The sequence below is a fragment of the Ascochyta rabiei genome, chromosome 14 (assembly GCF_004011695.2).
Source record: "Ascochyta rabiei chromosome 14, complete sequence".
Lineage (NCBI taxonomy): Eukaryota > Fungi > Ascomycota > Dothideomycetes > Pleosporales > Didymellaceae > Ascochyta > Ascochyta rabiei.
In genome coordinates, this window is record NC_082418.1 from 1,067,874 (window position 1) to 1,084,062 (window position 16,189).

Genomic DNA, 16,189 nt, shown 5'->3' on the forward strand with positions numbered 1-16,189 from the left:
ACGAATTGTACGACCACCGATGTAAAATACAAGTTGTGCATATAGAAGCATATCGTATCTATATGAACTAGGGCTACATGTTCTTGACATAGGCATTGTTCTGGTATAAACACGCTCTGACTATTCGTCGCTCGAATTATCAAGGATTTCAAATATATTACAGAGTTGGTACATGGATGACAGCGTCCCTGACTGCATTTGTGGACATATCGAGGCAGCATGCCCCCTTCAAGATGTCGTCGTTTTCAAGCTTGGCTCACGTTGAGAACATTTGTCTTCACTGGTCACATGCAACAACACCAACAAGCCATGGTCGTATCCTCACCCAAGGTGTTGCTTTGACTCGTACAAGTACACGCAAGCAGCAAGCCTCTTATCTAGCAGTGAAGCTGGCAACCCTCGCATCAAGTATTCAAAATCATCGAGACTACATGCAGTCTTTTATCTACCTTTACGTTGCAGAGAGCTCGACAGAGTTGCTGTGACAGTCTTCCGTTCAAAGAACCCTGACAAGGGAGACCGAGCAAAGTGACTGGACCCTGGCGGTAGTCGCAATCGAGTTAAACTGCAGCCCCACGCGTCCTGAGGCGGTGAGGATCATGAAACCCTGTCAGGCCCCTCCAAAAGACACGAAGTTCATTGAAGCTCCCTTACATATTGTCAGTCCGTCCGACAGTTGAGTATTCAAATTGAACAGTTGTTGTCTACATAGTTGACAACCAATCATCCCCACGAAAAGACATCGACTCGTATTTCAAGATGGCCGCCGCTGCTTCTGTTTACCCGCCGCTTGACCAACGTCCGGTCAAGAACACAGTGCTTCTGTTTGACGTTGATGACACACTCACAAAGCCGCGACAGGTACGAAGACTTTCTTTTCGCTCGACAAAGTTCCCGACTATCCTCCCAGGTCCCTCAAGATTTAACAGAACTGCAACGAAACCTGGGCGATCTACACCATCACATACATCCACGGTCATGAACGCAGTGCTGACAATAAATCCAGCTTGTCAAGCCGGAGATGCTCCAGCTGCTCTCTGAGCTCCGTCACAAGGTCGCCATTGGCTTCGTAGGAGGCTCGAACCTGGCCAAGCAGCAAGAGCAGCTCGCAACCGCGGACATCAACGTCACATCCCTCTTTGACTTCTGCTTCGCCGAGAACGGTCTCACTGCGTACCGGCTGGGGGAGCAGCAGGCTAGCCAAAGCTTCATTGGCTGGATTGGCCAGGAGAAGTACAACAAGCTTGTCAAGTGGTACGTCCCCCTCTGTTTACGAGAAGCTTCATGACAGGTCAATCGACCAGACGTCCAAAAGAGCCCAGAGCTAACAAACTTGTTCTAGGATTCTTCACTACATTGCAGACCTCGACATCCCCATCAAGCGCGGTACCTTCGTCGAGTTCCGCAACGGCATGATCAACGTCTCACCCATTGGCCGTAACGCCTCGACCGAAGAGCGCAACGAGTACCAGAAATACGACATCGAACACGACATCCGACCAACCATGGTCCGCAAGCTGAAGGAGGAGTTCCCAGACTACGGTCTCACATACTCGATTGGTGGGCAAATCTCGTTCGACGTGTTCCCAACCGGCTGGGACAAGACCTACTGCTTGAACTTTATTGCGAAAGAGAAGGAGAGGGAAAACGGTGTGGATTACCAGACGATTCACTTTTTCGGCGACAAGACCTACAAGGGCGGAAACGACTACGAGATCTACAGCGATGAGAGGACAATTGGACACTCGGTCAAGAACCCAGACGACACATATGCGCAGTTGCAGGAGTTGCTCAAGTCCTTTCAGCAATAGCAGGCAAGTCTGTGGGCGATTTCGATGCGAATGTGCAGGCTGGAGATGTTTCCGCTACGAGAAGTATGAGGTGAGCATAATATGATAGCTGGCATAAGTCGTGTAGTGTGTAGCGGTGTCCACGGGTACGGACCGAGAACAAAAAATCCTATTATCCGGTCTAAGCCAATACGATTAACACTGGCTGCTGACTCTCATGCTGTCTGCCCTGTGCAGAGTTATAAAAATTGCAATATGCAGTGCTTGATCACAAGGCACTGCACGACCCACCTACACAACTCATGCCAGCTACCATATCAGAGCGAGCGTTTCCTATAATCAAAAAACCATTTAACATGGCATCACCACGTGCAGATGATATCCGAGTTCCAACAAACACGTCCAAAGCACCACTCAAAACCAACCCCTGAAGCACGCACTCAAGTCGTAGAACCAAGAACCAGCCCAGCGTCAGCATTCCTCGTCCCTCGTCCCTCATCCCTCGTCCCTCCCTCAGACCCCTTATTCAGAGCCCCCCTTCCTCCGCACATGCCGACGAGACCCTTGAACAAACCAAAAAGCCATAACAAACGAGTCGTAACAGCGTATTCCCGATACGGAGGCGGTCGTATTCGCATCTACATCCTTAACTGCGATTGCACTGGATCGAATAGGATGGGATGCGGTAGGTAGGTAGGGTAACGATGGAACATGGTGGGACATGCCAACTAACTACCTGACTACTTACCTACTTACCTACTTACCTACCTACTTACCTACTTACCTACTCACCTACCTACTTACCTGCCTACCTACTGTGTAGTGCTGCGCCTCTCCCGAATCGAATCGATATCCCGTCTCATCCGATCCTATACACACATGCTATATACCTACCTACAGCTGTGCATACTATACTGTATGCATGCCGATCGAATAGTCAATAGTGCGATCGAAGCAGGGACCCGGCGTGTTTTCGATGCGCGGGTCCGATTAGCTTTTTGATTTGTGTTTTGAGGAGGAGGGTCGGGCCGCAATTGCAATTGCAGTTGCAGTGCTGTGCAGTTGTGCATCAGTCTAATTGACAGTTTCAATGACCGCGTTTCGCATTAACGAACACGTCAGAAATGTTTGTCCTGGGGGCGCGCGTTTGGGAACGGGTCACGTGCAAAATATAAGTCGTGCGCGACATGCCATGGTACAGCAAGTGGGGGGGCTCTAGTGAAACTATTGAGGGACGGACACAGATTTGTTCGCAATGACGTGCAGTGCTACCATACTGAGCAGGAATTGCGACTTTGGTGTTCAGCCTTGCTGTACAAGCAAAGGCCATGTTAAATTCGACTCTCTCTTGTGCGTGTAGCTCTACTCTGGATCAGTCGCAAGTGAAGAAAACGCCTTGTAAACACCGAGCTCCTTGTTTCCGGCCCAAATGCATTGATATGCCCTGAGGCGGAATGCGCCCGGTACCCCCAATCGCCGTGTCCTGTCGAAAGAAATATAGGCAAAGACGAAACAGAAATATGTACATTAGGTACAATCAATAACGTCAGGAAGAGGATATCATAATGATACCTGAGAAAGGTACGCGCGTAGTCGTAGTCGATGATCATGCTCGAACGATATACTGAGTGACTCTAGCAGATGTTAGCAGTACTCTCGTGTGTGTGCGATGCAGGATAACGGACCTGTGACAGTGTTGTTGCTAATGGAGCCCATTTTGGAGCTCAGTTGTGTGGTATCTCCTTGCTCTTACCGTCACCGGCCCATACACCACCGCCAACCGCTCGCGAGATGCCTACGCCAAGACCGACCGCGGCGCCCACGACGAGGAGAGCGATGATGATCTTAACCCATAACCTCTGCTTGCTGGTCAGGCTTTGGAAAAGGTTGCAGCCCTTCTTGCGCTTGTGGTCCTTTCGCTTGTCGAGCACAGCTTGCCTCGAGGGCCACATTGTGCACTCCTTGACTTCCTTGACGCGACCGTCGACCGAAACCTTGGGCAGCTGCTGTGTGGTGGCGGCTGATAGTGGAAGGCCAGCCTCGAGGTCTCGCTCGTAGGGGTTGATCTCGAGAAGTGTCTTGCTCTGTGGTGCGCTGAGGTTGTCGAGGGAACGACGAGCATCAGGGTGGTTGTAGAAAGCAGAGTAGGGGTTCGACGAGTCGATAGCCATCTCTTTCTTGGCGGCTTCTGCCGTGGCTGTCGTCATTGTCGACGCGTTGGACGATGGGAGCAGGGGTGTGGGCGACGATATCGACTTGGGGATGTCCTCAATGGTGGCGCCAAAGGTGATGAACTCGTGCTTTTCGTTGTTGGCAGCCATTGCGATGTTGCAAGAAGTGGTTCACGCGGAGGGAAAGTGTAGTAGCAAGGACAGTGGTTGCAGTCGTGGTGTATGTGGTGTACGTGGTGCCGCAGGGACTGGCTTACTGCAGATGCAGATGCAGTGGAGTAATGTTGTGCGACGTTTGGTGACCAAGCTGAGTCTACGAGTCTACAGCAGGTGATTTGACTTGGTGTCGACTGCCGCGAGGAGAGATTCAAGTCCTGAGATGGAAGGCTCAACACGATAGGGGTGCCGTTGTGCCAGGAAGGAGCGAACAAGACAAATGAAATACAAGGTAAGGTAAGGTAAGGTAGCTGGTCGACCGGCGCACGTCAGCTACGATTGCTGCAGGGGAGGAGCAGAGAACGACGAGAGAGCAGCGGAGATGAATCGTTCAGCTAGCAAGAAGAGCGTAGCTGGTGGGCGCAGGGCATGATAATGAGCGATAATGAGCTTGGAGGAGAAGCGCAAGGCCCAGGGCCGGGGGCAGGTCTGAGCGAACGTTGAGTTCCAGGCTAGAGGGCCGATCGAAATGCTAGGCCGGATACAGCACACGATCCCTGCAAAGCGACGACTCTCGGCCCTTTCGTTTGATAGGCTGAGGAGGCAGCCACTGCTCTTCACTTGTGTGCACTTGTCTGTCCCAGCAGCCGTCTGCGCTCACCCCCAACGCCCGCTACGGTCCACGTCGACAAGCTTCTCAAACACCGCTCTTTCGTTTCTTGGACTGCAGCCGTCTTGTCGCAGCTGAGGAGCTTGTTGCAGCCCCCCAAGAACAAAGTGTCTTGACGCTGCTGCAAGCCTTCCATGGACTCGTCACGGCGTCCCTGAGCCAGTCCTGAACAACACCGCGCTGGAAGCAGACAAGCTTGCTTGGTCTGGAATCCGTGCTGAACGACTGGAGCTTGGCGAGCAAGCATGAGCGTGGGCGAGCAAGGTTGCGATTAGGGCGTGCAGGACTTCCATGGCTTGCCCGCGCTAACAGCATCCTGCCCACGCGGAGAGGCTGGCCGAGAGCTTGGGCGGCGCCTTGGCTTCATGCAGCTTGCTTGCGGCGCGAGTGATGGGCAAGTGACCTACTCGTCTGGTCGTGACAGACCACGCACCAAGGCGAGTCTGCTGAGAGTCTCCAGACTTCTGGAACAGCGTCTCGACTCTCGACTGCGAGCGTCGGCAACGCCGCACCGCCGCCCCGCCGCCCTGGCACAGCCAACAAGCCTCGCCGGAGCGACTCTAAGCGGCTGCTGGCGCCCGTGGATAGTCGAGTTTTAACGCACGTGAAAAGACGCTTGAGGAGCAGAGGTGCTTCGACACCAAGCCGCTAGCTCCTACCACGGTTTCTGCTGTCGCCTCAAGCCTCGCCAGCTGGTGAAAGTGTATCGAAGCAGCAGCCTTGCCATCAGTGAAGCTCCGCCTGACGCGGCGCGTAATTGGCCCTTGCTCAACACAACCATGATTTGAGTATGGTCAACTATCGAACGTTGCATGGTTCGCTCAACATAACGCAGTTGTCATTGACTCTCCCGCTGGTGCGAAACAGACCCCTCGCTACACATGCCCCACCCAGCCCAACATTGGAGGAAACCAAAAGATCCCACATGCCGCCACAAACGCCACAAACGCCATAACCATGCGCATCAAGCTTCGCAAAATTACTCGTGTACGAATTAAGCCGGTCATGGTGGACTGCGAGTGCCTTTGACCCCTCCAACGCACCGCGATAAGACACCATGACCGCTAAGGGCCACACTGCTTGCGCCTTTGCCTCTATCGCGCGCCTGCCCCTTGGTTCTTCCCAAAGAAGTCATCTCGCCGGATTCCACTGCGCTCACACATGCCCTTGAAGATGCCACCCTGATCGTAGAGATTGATGGGCGTATCAAGCTCAGCAATCTGACCCTGGTCCATAACGCAGATGCGGTCGTAGTTGATGATGGTCTTGAGACGATGCGCGATACAGAGAAGCGTTTTGCCTCTGAATCCTTCGACAATCGTCTGCTGGATCTTCTGATCCGTCTCGAAGTCGACGCTCGACGTAGCTTCGTCACAAACAATAATTTGTGAGCCACGAACAAGTGCGCGAGCCAGAGCAAGCAGTTGGCGCTGGCCCAGGGAGAAATTGAGTCCCTCCTCCTCCACTACAGAGTCGAGGTGGATACGCCCTGTCTTATCGCCCATCTCTGCATCGTTTGACACAAGATCAGCCTGTCGCAAGGCAGACCACAGATCTAGGTCGCTCTTGGTGTGGAAGGGATCCAAGTTACTTCTTATACTTTGCAAAGTCAGTATGATCTTGATCAAGGATGAAGAAGGTTGTACTTACGTTCCCTTGAACAAGGTAGGGTCCTGAGGGATGATGGCCAAGTTCGATCGTAGATTCTGAAGACCAATCTTGCTAATGTCCATACCATCGATGGTGATGGAACCGGCAGCCAGCTCCTGAAGACGGAAGAGTGCCGACATGATCGAACTCTTACCTGCTCCCGTGCGGCCCACGACACCGATACGCTCGCCAGCACGTACATGCATGCTGAGGCCCTTGAGCACCAGAGGCAGACCGGCACGGTACCGCATCTCCACGTTGTCGAAGATAATCTCGCCATGTTCGGGCCATGTTGGTCGAACCTGGACGTCGGTGTGCAGAGGAGCTTCCTCCTCGAGCTGGGTACCGTAGTGGTAGATACGCTCGGTCGAGTTCATGTCGTTCTCTACTTCGGCCAGTTGGCGGACTGTGAACTGGATCATCTGAACAATGGTGAGGATGTAAGACAGCACCAAACCAGCGATACTGGGGTCGACTGAGAAGCGAGATGTGACGACCAGAATACCGGTGGTAAAGACGAGCAGGATGCCAACAATGTCTAGACGGGAGCTCAACCATCGCTGGTTAGCAAAAGTAAGGTAATAGGCGCTGTTCATGTCGTCGATGGCCTCCCTCACAGTGCGAGAGAACTGGTCCTGCAAGCCATAGGCGCGGATAGTAGGTGTACCCATGACAGCCTCGCCGAAACGGGCGAACACTGTACTGCGCATTACAGCTTCATGACGCTTGACTTCGCGAGCCGACGATCTGTAGAAGGCTGCTGAGAAGATGAAGAAGATGAACAGCGGACCGAGGGCGATGGCGTAGTAGTAATAGTAGGCGATGATCAAGATGAACACCGAGATGATCATGGCGAGGGTAAGGAAGTACATACGGATAGCATCGGTGAGTGTGTTATCCATGACATCGATGTCCTTCGAGAAGCGGTTCGTGATGCGTCCGAGAGGCGTCGTGTCGAAGAAGGACATCGGTGCGCGGAGGACTCGATTGATAGCCATATGCAGCATCTTCTTACCAGCCTCGGTACCGAAGACTGAGACGCTGAACGAGAACAGGAACATGAGAAGCGCTTGACTGAAGCCAAATGCAGCGTAGGCCCCAATGTATGCGCCTTTGCTGTAGCCAAACTTGTCCGAGGTCCAGTACGAAAGCCACAAGCTGGTGACGATGTTGGCTCCCTGCGAGAGGACGAGCAAGATGAAGACAAGTGGTCCTACCCATATGCCGCCTGCAGCTCTGATGTACTCGATCCAGACATCCCAGGATACGTTCTTCGTGGCGCGTTCCTCGACTTGCATCAGCGCTGCAGCCTTCTTCTGCTTCTTGGCCTTTTTAGCCATCTTTTTCTCGTCTTCCACTTCATCCTCCAGGACCTCATCCTCTTCTTTGTGCTTGTCCTCCGAGGCAGTCATGGTCATGAGCTGCTGGAACCCTTTGTTGTGGGCCATCAGGTTATCAAAGGTGTCAACGGCCTGAATACCGCCTTCCTCGACCCAGATGATCCTGTCGCATCGATTGAGGACGTGAAGCTGATGAGTAGCCAGGATACGGCATTTGTCTTTGAGCAGCCCGCAGATAGCATTATCCATGATGTGACGGCCGACGTGTGCGTCGACAGCGCTGAGTGGATCGTCCATGAGCACAATGTCAGCATCGAAGTAGATAGCTCTTGCAATGTTCATTCGCTGCTTCTGGCCTCCAGAGACCGTGATACCACGCTCTCCAATCTCAGTCGCGTCGCCCACGGGAAGCATGTCCAGATCCGGCCTGAGAGCACAGGCATCGATGACCTGGTCGTACCACGTCTGCTTGAACTCCTTGCCGAAGACAATGTTCTCGCGTACCGTGGCGTTCTGGATCCATGCGTACTGCGGGCAGAAAGCACGGGAAGCACCCATAACGACTTCACCGTTGGTTCTGCGCATATCGCCAGCGAGTGCGGCGAGAAGAGAACTCTTTCCGGACCCAACACTTCCGATGATGGCAACAAGCTCATTCCTGCCGAAACTGAGGTTGATACCCTTCATCTCGAAAGGTTTCTCTTCTGCTGCATCCTTCTTCCTCGCCGTATCTGCGTCGTGTTCATCCTTCTCTGTTTGCACTCTAGCCTTTGTTTCGGCCTTTGTTTCCTTCCCGATCTTCTTTCCTGACGGCCCATCCTTGGCCTCGTCGTTCGTAGGATGGCGCTCCCAGGTGAAGTCTGCATTCGAGAGTACGATGGCATCTTTGGCGTTGTAATCCCACCTGGCGCTGTCCTCGGCTTCTTCAGCCATCAAGAACTCCTGAATGCGCTTCACTGATGCGTTTGCATCAATGACCTGGCCAATGACCAGTGGCAGAAAATTCAACGGGATTCGCATGGAGTTGAATAAAGCCAGGGACGAGAAGATCTTCGCTGGGTTCAGGGTGGGGTTGACCTGGGAGAATGTGATGAACGACAGCATAGAGGCGAAAACCGGCATGGACATTCCGACAGCGAGAACGGCGTTTCGAATGGTCAACAGGATTTGGATGCCGTGGATTTCCTTTTTCCTTATATCCTGGATGCGTTTGAGGAAGCTTGTCTCCCAGCCGAAGAACTTGACAAATCGCACAGCTTGAAGAATTTCTTGTGTCAAACCGACACGCTGATCGGTAACCTTATTGATGGCTACACGGCGACGGAACAACGACTTGACGGATCGTGCAAGTAGGGGCATGGCGATCAGAATGAGTCCGAGACCGGGCAGAGCGCTGTAGCTTAGGTTGACAAGAAGGAGGGCCGTCGTAATCAGGATACCGATTGGTGCGGTCCAGATCATATGGAAGAAGCCACTGGCTTGGTCGACACGGTACGTGTCGGTGGACATCAGGTTGACGATTCGGCCATTGCCCCAGCCTTCGCCACCCCCAGCGATGCCTTCAGGGCCCGTCTTCGCCTTCTTCGCCTTCTTCTTGAGGATCTTCTGGTACCACTTCTTCTCCTCTTCGCTGCCTGGCTTGACGTCTGGGGGTGGCGCTTCTATGACAGCTTGACCACCTGCCTTTGCTCTGCCTGAGAGCCTCATAGCCTTGTCAAATATAGCTGTGATTAGCACAGCACGGGCTTGTCCACCAACCATCATACCACGATACATGAACTGGTTAGTCGCTAAACTTTGCAGAGCCTGCATCGCTGTGATACCGACCACGAGTCCAATGCCTTCTCCAATGTTCGGCGCTGGCGCATCTGTTCGCTGAGCGACATAAGCTCTTACAGCAAAGTTGATCAGATATCGCAGGACAAATGGTGCTACAGCCTGAATGACGGATGCCGACAGCTGACAAAGACCTCCGACGATGAACTCCCGCTTGAAAGTGTCGTACATGGCCATCAACAATGGTTTGTCGCCTCCCTCCTCCAATCGTTTGGCGAATGCTGCATTCAGGCGCTCTATCAACACCTCAGCGCTCCTGTCGGGGTTGACGGCCCAGATATCAGTCTTCTCTAGAGGTCGTTTGTACCCAGTGGCCATCAAGGGTTGCATCCACTGGAACGAGATTCGACTGAGGAGTCCAGCGGTGTACTCTGGGCATATTTCTCGCTCCTTCGGTATCGGTGACTTGGGGCCCCATTTCAGAGGATTGAGCCTCTTGTAAAACCTCTTGTTCTTCCGTATCGAGCTCTTCGTACTTGTTTCACTGTCGCTGAAGTCTGATGTTGCGCTGGTGCTGCTCTCGAGCCGAGACAAACCTTGTCGCCTCTTGGGATCCGCCTCTGGGTCATGTGCACTCGGTTCCGTCTTTATAGGCTCATATTCGGTGGGATTCTGTGCTGCTGCCTGTGGGTCGCCAAGTCCAATGTTCTTCTCTTTCTCTCCAAACGACGACGCTGAAGATGACATTGTATGTTGATGTTCGCCAGAGGAGGCGACAACGGGAAACCGACTTCCGAGATCTCAAAGTCAAGAGGAGCCGGTCCGGACAGCTCTGCAATTTCGATTCTGCAACGCCCTTGATCAATGAAAGCGACTGTTAACTCCGAGGGATAGAGGTGCAACGAGTGAGTGTCGCGAAAGCCGTAAGGAGGCGTTTTTTCGTGTCTGCGCGATGCAGGGCTAGATCCTATGTACTGCCTTGCGGCAAGTGATGAAATCAGTACGTTTCCTGGAGCTAGCCCTTTGACATATTGCGTCACCAATCAGGCACCACGCGAAGGGCGGCAGAATCTGGGGATCTGCTAAGCATCAAAAATGTTTTACGCCATCGGGTGCTGTTCCTGCCCGATATCCCGAGCTTCAGCTTCGTAACCGTCCGTGGAGCGTTGCCTTTACGAGCAGAACGCCGACAGTTTTTGTTCTGACTAGTAGAATGCCAACCGTTCTTGTTTTGACTCATTGTTGATCTCTTAAATGCGACGACTGTAGTTTGGCAATTCCCTACGTCCCCTTGATAGCCGTCTGTCGCGTTGCTGTTTCCATGGCTCAAGAATCGTACTGACGTATCTGACGTCGCCAGCTGACCCAAGCCCACTTTTCGATCACCCGACTAGCGGCGGATGGTTAAAGCTTGTGGTCCCGAATATTGGTTACTCACCGGACGGACTGCTCTCCAACATAATCATCGTTCTTGAATGAAAGAAGAATGTCCTGGGAAATCGATTTCGTACACATTCTCGCAGGCTTCAACGTGAAGCAGCGAGCTGTTGTGCTCCAAGGTTGGCTTCTTTCCCTATATCGCTCCGACGGCTCTCCACCCGCAGTAGTGGAAAACCTACAGCAGGTGAGGTGGCCGCAACGGGTGCAGCTGCCATGAGCTGCATGTAATGACTCCCGTTTGCTGCGATGCTTGTCTGATGGTCGAAGTATTGTCTGCACAGATCGCTGACGGTGTCCATGCTGGAATAGTACCGCAAGCAGCTCGTAGCTGGACCACCTGCCTGGTATCCACAATATGACCTAGCTCTTGATTTCTCACCGCATCTACAGCTTAGGCGTCAAGGTCGGGGCAACGATTTGTCCCTGCCGTGCATCTATGCCCCTCGTTGACTGACCAGAACAAACCTAGCGTCCGGTAAAGGTGGGAAATCGGAGAGCTGTACGTGCCGAAGCAATGTGGATTGATGTTAAACCAACTACTCGTATCAAGAGCTAATGAGTTCGTTCGAGTTGCGTGTGCGCTGATGCCGGGAGCATGTGTACAAGTGGCGTCACTGAGCGGGCTGAAATTGCTAGAATATTCTACTCTTGTGAGAGATCACTGACTGCTCGGTGCAAGGCCCCTTGTATATACTATATATCCAGATCCGGCGCATGCCGGATCTTCTTGACACGTTCTCCGAAATGAAATGACGTTTGAGATAAATGCAGATCGTTGCTGGTGATGTACAAGACGATTTTGCACTTGAATATGATTATTGCAAAATCCTTCAAGCCACACAAGAAGAATTTGAGACACATTGTACCAAGCATACATTTGAGAGGCTCGGTAGGGTTGCGCAGTCAGCGCTAGCAATTATTCCCCTATACACGCCTATTAGGTCTGGCAGCATACTAGTCTAGTCTTACATTTGTAATGCCTGATCCTGAACGGATCCCTGCAAGGGTTACATGCTCATCAAACCTTACCCTTGCCATTGCCATTGGCAGCCGGCTTCGCTCTCCGCCGCTCCCACACCATGACATACGCCTCTTTTGTGAACAGTGTTTCGCCTTGCTCCTTCTCTACGAAGAGATCCTGAATACCGTACCAGTCGTCCCGACTCCTGTCTTTGAGCTGTACTCTCCACACCTTCGATTCTTGTTCTCCTTCTACGCTGTCGTCCTTCTTCTTGACGGCTTCGTGTGTGATGTTGGCAACGAGGTCGTAGTAGATTGGCTCGCCAGGTGGGTATTCCTTGGGATTGGGCTCTACATAGGGCGACATGTCCAGAGATGTGACTGGAAACGTGACAATGGTTGGGTTGCGCTCCGAGACAAATTTGTTCTTGCTGAACCGCTTGATGTTGAAGAGCAGGTAGGGTGGCAGAGGGTGTAAGAGGCGGTATCGCACTCGATCCTTCATCTTCTCTTGTGGTTGTATGCCGTTGTATTTGTTGAGGATAGTTGTCAATGGCACCTGAGGGATGATGTTCTTCTCCAAGGCGTCCTGAAAGAGTGGTGCAGCTGGCAAATCTAGCGTAAGGACCAAGAATTTGGAAACATTTGATTTGACTGCAGCGTCCTCGAACCTCAGACGATCTCCGGCATCTGCACGGGCTGTGATTTCTTGTGACTCGATCTTTAGTGTTCCCTGAAAGACCTTCTGTACGATACTGGACCCTGGTCTAGTCTTTGAGCCTCCAACAGCCAAGTGGAGGTTGTTGAGGAACCAAGACAGGAAGTCGACTGGGTCTGACTGCTCGCTCAGGCTGAAGCGCTTCGAAGACCGCAGGGCGATTTCTTGCAGCAGCTCATGTGGTGATACATGAGTCTTGAACGCGCGGGGATTCCATATCTTTCGAACCAGAGTGCTGAACCGTTGCGCGATTTGCGGTCTTGACGAGAGATCTTCGAGCATGAAGTAATTTCGCAGAGGAACAACGTGCGACAATGCTTGCACTACTACATTGAAGTAGTCGTTCGCTTTGATGTTGTTCATGCCCACGAAGCCTGGTATGTACTCTCTGTTGAAGAGGTCCCATGATACCTTTGGCTCCCTATCCAACCGCGCTACTTCTGCCTTGTTCATGCGCGGATCCACCACGAATTTGATGTCGTCGAGTGATTTGGACTTCACTTCATATCCTTCTGGTAATACGTAGACTTTCTTCGTTTCCATATTAACGTATACGTGGTGACCTTCTTCCAGCGCATGGAAATACGCCTGCGACCTCGGTCCTCGACCCTGAAAGTACTTTCCGCAGACGAGACAGGCGTAGACGTTGATGTTGGACAGTGTGACGGAGCACAGCTTTTCGAAGTCGAAGTCGAGTACTTTGCGGTTGATCGTATCGAGGTACAGGTCGGTGTAACCAGCTTCAGGCGCAGTCTGTCGTTTCGGCGCAGCCATTGTGGACTCGTCGTCGTCGGCATCGTCCAGCGCTCCAGCTTCCTCGAGCTCCGCGTGCTCTTCTTCATCTGCGCCTAGGATGTCGATCTTTTCCTGGTCTTGCAGTCGCGGAGACATGAGTCGTCCGTTGGTTGGCGCGCCATTTATCTGAGGGCTGTCCATGTCGACATCGTCTACTCGCGCTCGTTTCGAAGCTGGCGACGGCGCATCGAGGACATGTTCAAGAGGCTCAAAAGCCTGTCGCTTGGACATGGCAGCCGTGCTGAGTCGCGGGAAGAGCTGGTCGTCGGCGCAATTTTACTTTGGCAGCTATACAAACGGGCACTGTAAGGCTGGCGCTGTTCTAAGAGTTGTTGTATGCGGCATGCTGTGTGTTGCATGCTCATGATCGGAGCTCTCAGCGCGAGGCACGGGCCCAGGACCAAACAGTGCAAAACTTCTAAAAAGTCGCGTCTGCAGGCCACCACAGCCTGCAACCCCACATCTCCTTAGATACCCCTCCTTGCTTGTTTACCACCCACTTGCAAGATGGTATGTAGCGTACCATGGCTGAAATCAGCAGCATCCGCTTACCACCCGTGTGCAGTCGAACCCCACTCAGATCTTTGCGGACGATGTCACGGAGGAGAAGGGCGAGAATGCGCGTCTCTCGGCATTCGTAGGAGCCATCGCCGTCGGCGACTTGGTCAAGAGCACGCTGGGGCCAAAGGGAATGGACAAGATCCTGCAGTCTGCGTACGTTATACCCCGCCATAGTCGTGGGTGAGAGCCAAACTCACACACACGTGCAGTTCCACAGGCGAGATCATGGTCACAAACGACGGCGCGACCATTCTGAAAGCCATCGCCCTTGACAACGCTGCCGCCAAAGTTCTCGTCAACATCTCGAAAGTCCAGGACGACGAGGTGGGCGACGGCACAACCTCCGTCACAGTCCTCGCTGCAGAGCTCCTCCGCGAAGCCGAAAAGCTCGTCGACCAGAAGATCCACCCCCAGACGATCATTGAGGGGTACAGGATAGCAAGCCGCGCCGCGCTGAGCGCCCTGGAGAAGATTGCGACAGACCACAGCAAGGACGGACAGGTCTTCAGGAAAGACCTCGAGTCTATTGCAAGGACGACGCTGAGCTCCAAGGTTCTGAGTCAGGACCGCGAGCAGTTCGCTAAACTTGCAGTCGATGCTGTCCTCAAGCTCGGTGGCTCGACCGACCTCACACACATCCAGATCATCAAAAAGGCGGGAGGAAAGCTCAAGGACTCCTACCTCGACGATGGCTTCATCTTGGACAAGAAGTTTGGTGTCAACCAGCCCAAGAGGATAGAAAACGCCAAGATCCTGGTCGCAAACACATCCATGGACACAGACAAGATCAAGATCTTCGGCGCCAGGGTGAAGGTCGACTCGACAGGCAAGCTGGCTGAGCTGGAGAAGGCAGAGCGCGAGAAGATGAGGGCAAAGGTCGAGCGCATCAAAGCACACGGCATCAACTGCTTCGTCAACCGACAGCTGATCTACAACTGGCCAGAGCAGCTCTTCGCAGATGCCGGCATCTGCTCCATCGAGCACGCAGACTTCGACGGTGTCGAGCGATTGGCATTGGTTACTGGCGGAGAAATCACATCGACGTTCGACCACCCGGACCAAGTCAAGATTGGCGAGTGCGACTTGATCGAAGAGGTGATTATTGGCGAGGACACCCTGATTAGGTTCTCTGGCGTCAAGGCAGGCAAGGCGTGCACGGTTGTGCTCCGCGGTGCTACCGAGCAGCTCCTTGATGAGGCAGAGCGATCGTTACACGATGCCCTTGCGGTTCTTTCACAGACAGTCAAGGAACCCAGGACAACACTCGGTGGCGGCTGTGCCGAAATGAACATGGCAAAGGCCGTTGCGGAGGCTGCACAGAACGTGGAGGGCAAGAAGGCGATTGCTGTCGAGTCCTTCTCCAAGGCGCTCCAGCAGTTGCCTACCATTCTGGCCGACAACGCTGGTTTCGATTCCAGCGACCTCGTCACACGGCTCCGAAAGGCGGTCTACTCGGGTCTTACCAGCTCAGGACTTGACCTTCTGTCGCCCGGCGGCGGTATCGCGGACATGAGGGAACTGGGTGTCATTGAGAGCTACAAGCTTAAGCGTGCGGTCGTCTCCTCGGCGTCAGAAGCCGCCGAGCTGCTCCTACGTGTTGACAACATCATCCGGTCGGCTCCCCGTCGCCGTGAGCGCATGTGAGCGCGTATGACGACGCGAGAGGACAAGCGTGACGCCATGATGGAACAGACGAAGTGTATATCACGAAACGAAATTCATGCAGTCAAAGACGTCTATTGAGTGTGTGCCAACCATTGACGTGTAGCAACGAGTGCAGTGAAGGCAGCCAGTTGACAGGCTGCTCCTTGGATCAAGAGCTGTACTCAAACATGACGTCGATGAGCGAGCCAGGACCGAGGCGAAGCCATGTTTCAACGGCGATAGACCTTGCAGATGGATCCTCGCTCGACAGTTTCACCCGCCGATGTTGAGTTCGACACAAAGCTGCAAGGACATGATCGAGGACCGCTCTGAGCCCAGGCGACACCACCGAGTAGGACAACCGCTTCTATGGTCTTGTCCCAGTTTCTTGCGAACCTTTGGGTGCAACAAACAGCCTCTTGAAAACCCTTGGGCGCAACAAACAGCCTCTTGAAACCCTTTGGGCGCAACAAACAGCCTCTGGAAAATTTGCCTACTCGGACCGTTTTCGCAGCTAG

At 53.2% G+C, this 16,189-nt stretch overlaps 4 protein-coding genes and 1 pseudogene across 5 annotated transcripts, besides 7 other annotated features; 2 read left to right on the plus strand and 3 right to left on the minus strand.

The window, feature by feature from the left end:
* Nucleotides 1–759: 759 nt before the first annotated feature.
* On the plus strand, nucleotides 760–1,811 carry EKO05_0008311 (Phosphomannomutase; the record flags this gene model as incomplete). Its single annotated transcript, XM_038941242.2, has 3 exons — nucleotides 760–861; nucleotides 1,007–1,254; nucleotides 1,343–1,811. The coding sequence occupies 3 exons, from the start codon at nucleotides 760–762 to the stop codon at nucleotides 1,809–1,811; spliced, it is 819 nt and encodes a 272-aa protein (XP_038796759.2).
* A 458-nt stretch (nucleotides 1,812–2,269) lies between these two features.
* Nucleotides 2,270–2,301: a tandem repeat.
* Nucleotides 2,302–2,518: 217 nt separating this feature from the next.
* Nucleotides 2,519–2,530: a tandem repeat.
* Nucleotides 2,531–2,586: a tandem repeat.
* Nucleotides 2,587–2,606: a tandem repeat.
* Nucleotides 2,607–2,820: 214 nt separating this feature from the next.
* Nucleotides 2,821–2,855: a tandem repeat.
* Nucleotides 2,856–3,121: 266 nt separating this feature from the next.
* EKO05_0008312 lies at nucleotides 3,122–4,111 on the minus strand (annotated as a pseudogene). Its single transcript has 2 exons — nucleotides 3,476–4,111; nucleotides 3,122–3,424 (listed from the first exon to the last, which is right to left on the minus strand). Coding segments are annotated over exons 1-2 (939 nt in total).
* A 1,770-nt stretch (nucleotides 4,112–5,881) lies between these two features.
* EKO05_0008313 (ATP-binding cassette transporter yor1) lies at nucleotides 5,882–10,300 on the minus strand (the record flags this gene model as incomplete). The annotated part of the gene is made up of 2 exons (XM_038941247.1): nucleotides 5,882–6,386; nucleotides 6,438–10,300. 2 exons carry the CDS (start codon nucleotides 10,298–10,300, stop codon nucleotides 5,882–5,884), a joined length of 4,368 nt encoding a protein of 1,455 aa, XP_038796761.1.
* Nucleotides 7,748–7,804: a tandem repeat.
* Nucleotides 9,349–9,406: a tandem repeat.
* A 1,711-nt stretch (nucleotides 10,301–12,011) lies between the features above and the next one.
* On the minus strand, nucleotides 12,012–13,697 carry EKO05_0008314 (Ubiquitin carboxyl-terminal hydrolase 10; the record flags this gene model as incomplete). The annotated part of the gene is made up of 1 exon (XM_038946493.1): nucleotides 12,012–13,697. One exon carries the CDS (start codon nucleotides 13,695–13,697, stop codon nucleotides 12,012–12,014), a length of 1,686 nt encoding a protein of 561 aa, XP_038796762.1.
* A 276-nt stretch (nucleotides 13,698–13,973) lies between these two features.
* EKO05_0008315 (T-complex protein 1 subunit beta) lies at nucleotides 13,974–15,671 on the plus strand (the record flags this gene model as incomplete). The annotated part of the gene is made up of 3 exons (XM_059637270.1): nucleotides 13,974–13,985; nucleotides 14,032–14,180; nucleotides 14,237–15,671. 3 exons carry the CDS (start codon nucleotides 13,974–13,976, stop codon nucleotides 15,669–15,671), a joined length of 1,596 nt encoding a protein of 531 aa, XP_059493253.1.
* Between the last annotated feature and the right edge of the window lie 518 nt (nucleotides 15,672–16,189).